General features: G+C 60.0%; 1 protein-coding gene across 1 annotated transcript in view; it reads right to left on the reverse strand.

Annotated features, from left to right (window-relative positions):
- Nucleotides 1–2,039, reverse strand: part of ZIC3 (Zic family member 3) — a gene marked incomplete at its 5' end in the record, with an annotated part of 22,406 nt that extends 20,367 nt beyond the window's left edge. Inside the window, 2 exons of the mRNA XM_025212730.1 lie at nt 204–367; nt 1,607–2,039. Coding sequence (XP_025068515.1) covers nt 204–367; nt 1,607–2,039 — 597 coding nt within the window. The remainder of the gene's footprint in view (nt 1–203; nt 368–1,606) is intronic.
- Between the last annotated feature and the right edge of the window lies 1 nt (nt 2,040).

Consider the following 2,040-nt stretch of genomic DNA (forward strand, 5'->3'; position numbering starts at 1 on the left):
GAGAAATCGAACCCCGGCGACTCGTGAACCGGCAGCGGAGGCGGAGAGACGGGGCATGAGAGCCGGGCCGGGCGCACCCGACGTGGGGGGGCTGATCCCCGCAAGGTCCAGGATCCGGCCCGGCAGTGGCATATATATATTTTTTTGCAAAACAAAGAAATGTGGGAATAAAAAGGGAAGGGGGGTGATAAAGGGAGGCTTACCTTCATGTGCTTGCGCAGGGAGCTGGGGTGCGTGTAGGACTTGTCGCACACCTTGCAGATGTAGGGCTTGTCCGAGGTGTGCACGTGCATGTGCTTCTTCCTGTCGCTGCTGTTGGCGAAGCGCCGGTCGCAGCCCTCAAACTCGCACTTGAAGGGCTTCTCACCTGCGGGGCACGAGGGGTGAAGGGGCTGGGGGTAGGATCCCCCTCCCCCGACCGCTGCCCAGAGACACCTGGGTTGTTTCTGCTGGGCTGGGAGGTTTTTCTCCCTCCCCACCCGCAAGCACAACCTTCCTCCGTGTTATCCCCCTTGGCAAAAGGCTGAGAACGGATCAGGCCCTGCGGCCGCCTCTTTCCGCCACTGCCCCCTTCCCCAGACAGAGCATACCCCGCTTGGGGGGCAAAGGCATGCATTGAAATAAATATCTAATACACGATGGGAATTGCAGCCAAGATGGCACGGGCTGCAGCAGCCCTGCCGCGGGGCAGCGCCCGCATCGGCCCGGGGAAGGGCTCGGAGCAGGCCGGTCCGGGGCCCGGTCCGGCTCGGGGGGGAGGCATCCGAGCGGGTCTCTCCCAGGAGACAAGGGAAATGTGCTGGTTTCCTGCCTCCTGGAGCTGTGCTTTAGTTTTGTGGAGGGCCGAATCGCGGGCGCGGCTGGGAGGAAAAATACTTTGACAAAAGTATCCGCGGTGTAATTAGGAGACGTGCCAATCACGGCGGGAAAAGCAGCGGAAAAAATACAAGGAAGAAAAGACGACGACGAAGAAGAACGGAAGTCACCGAAAATTAGCGGGTATTAGCATTTGTATGGGTCCCCGAGCGGGGTGGGTAGGGGAGCCTCCGCCGCTTGCAAAGCGACCCGCGCTCCGCAGGGCCCTGATTTGCCTCGTATTAGCCCGGGAGTCCAGACAAAAAAAAAAGAGAGATAGAGAAAGGGGGGTGGGGGGAGAAAAAAAAAAAGACAGAGAGAGAAAGAAGCGAGCTTCCCCCTCAGCCTGGGTGGCTAGGCCTGTATCAAACTGAGCGACTGTTGTGTTTTACCCGGGATAAAGCAAAGTGGCTGCTTTGCTTTGCTTTGCCCCGGATAAGACTGACCGGCTACTCTGCTTTGTCCGGGATAAAACTGAGCTGTTTTTTGTCCGAAATAAACCTGAACAGTTGCGCTGCTTTGCCCGGGATCAAGCTGAGCCGTTTTTGCCCGACATAAACCTGAGCGGCTGTATTGCTTTGCCCCGGATAAAGAGCGCTTTGCCCAGGATAAAACTGAGCGGCTGCATTGCTTTTCCCTACTCGGGGGTGAAACTGACCATCCTTCGTGCCCTGCGCGGGGGTGAAACTGACCAGCCCGGGACGCAGCTCCCACGCGGGGCAGGGAGCGGGCACCCCCTCGCCCCCCTCACCTGTGTGCGTCCTTTTGTGGATCTTCAGGTTCTCGGAGCGGGCGAAGATCTTGCCGCAGCCGGGGAAGGGGCAGGGGAAGGGCTTCTCGCCCGTGTGCACGCGGATGTGGTTGACCAGCTTGTACTTGGCCTTGAAGGACTTGCCGTCGCGCGGGCACTCCTCCCAGTAGCAGATGTGGTTGTTCTGCTCGGGGCCGCCGACGTGCTCCATGGTGACATGCGTGACCAGCTCGTGCATGGTGCTGAAAGTCCGGTCGCAGCTTTTTTTGGGCCGGCTGAGCTGCCCCTCGTCCACCCACTTGCACGACAGCTCTTGCTTGATGGGCTGGCGCATGTAGCGGAAGAAAGCGCCGGGCCCGTGGTGGTGGTGATGGTGGTGGTGGTGGTGGTGGTGCGCGGCCGCGGCGGCCACGTTCATGCCCACGTTCACGTTC

The sequence above is a fragment of the Alligator sinensis genome, unplaced genomic scaffold (assembly GCF_000455745.1).
Source record: "Alligator sinensis unplaced genomic scaffold, ASM45574v1 scaffold1584_1, whole genome shotgun sequence".
In the NCBI taxonomy this organism is placed as follows: Eukaryota; Metazoa; Chordata; order Crocodylia; family Alligatoridae; genus Alligator; species Alligator sinensis.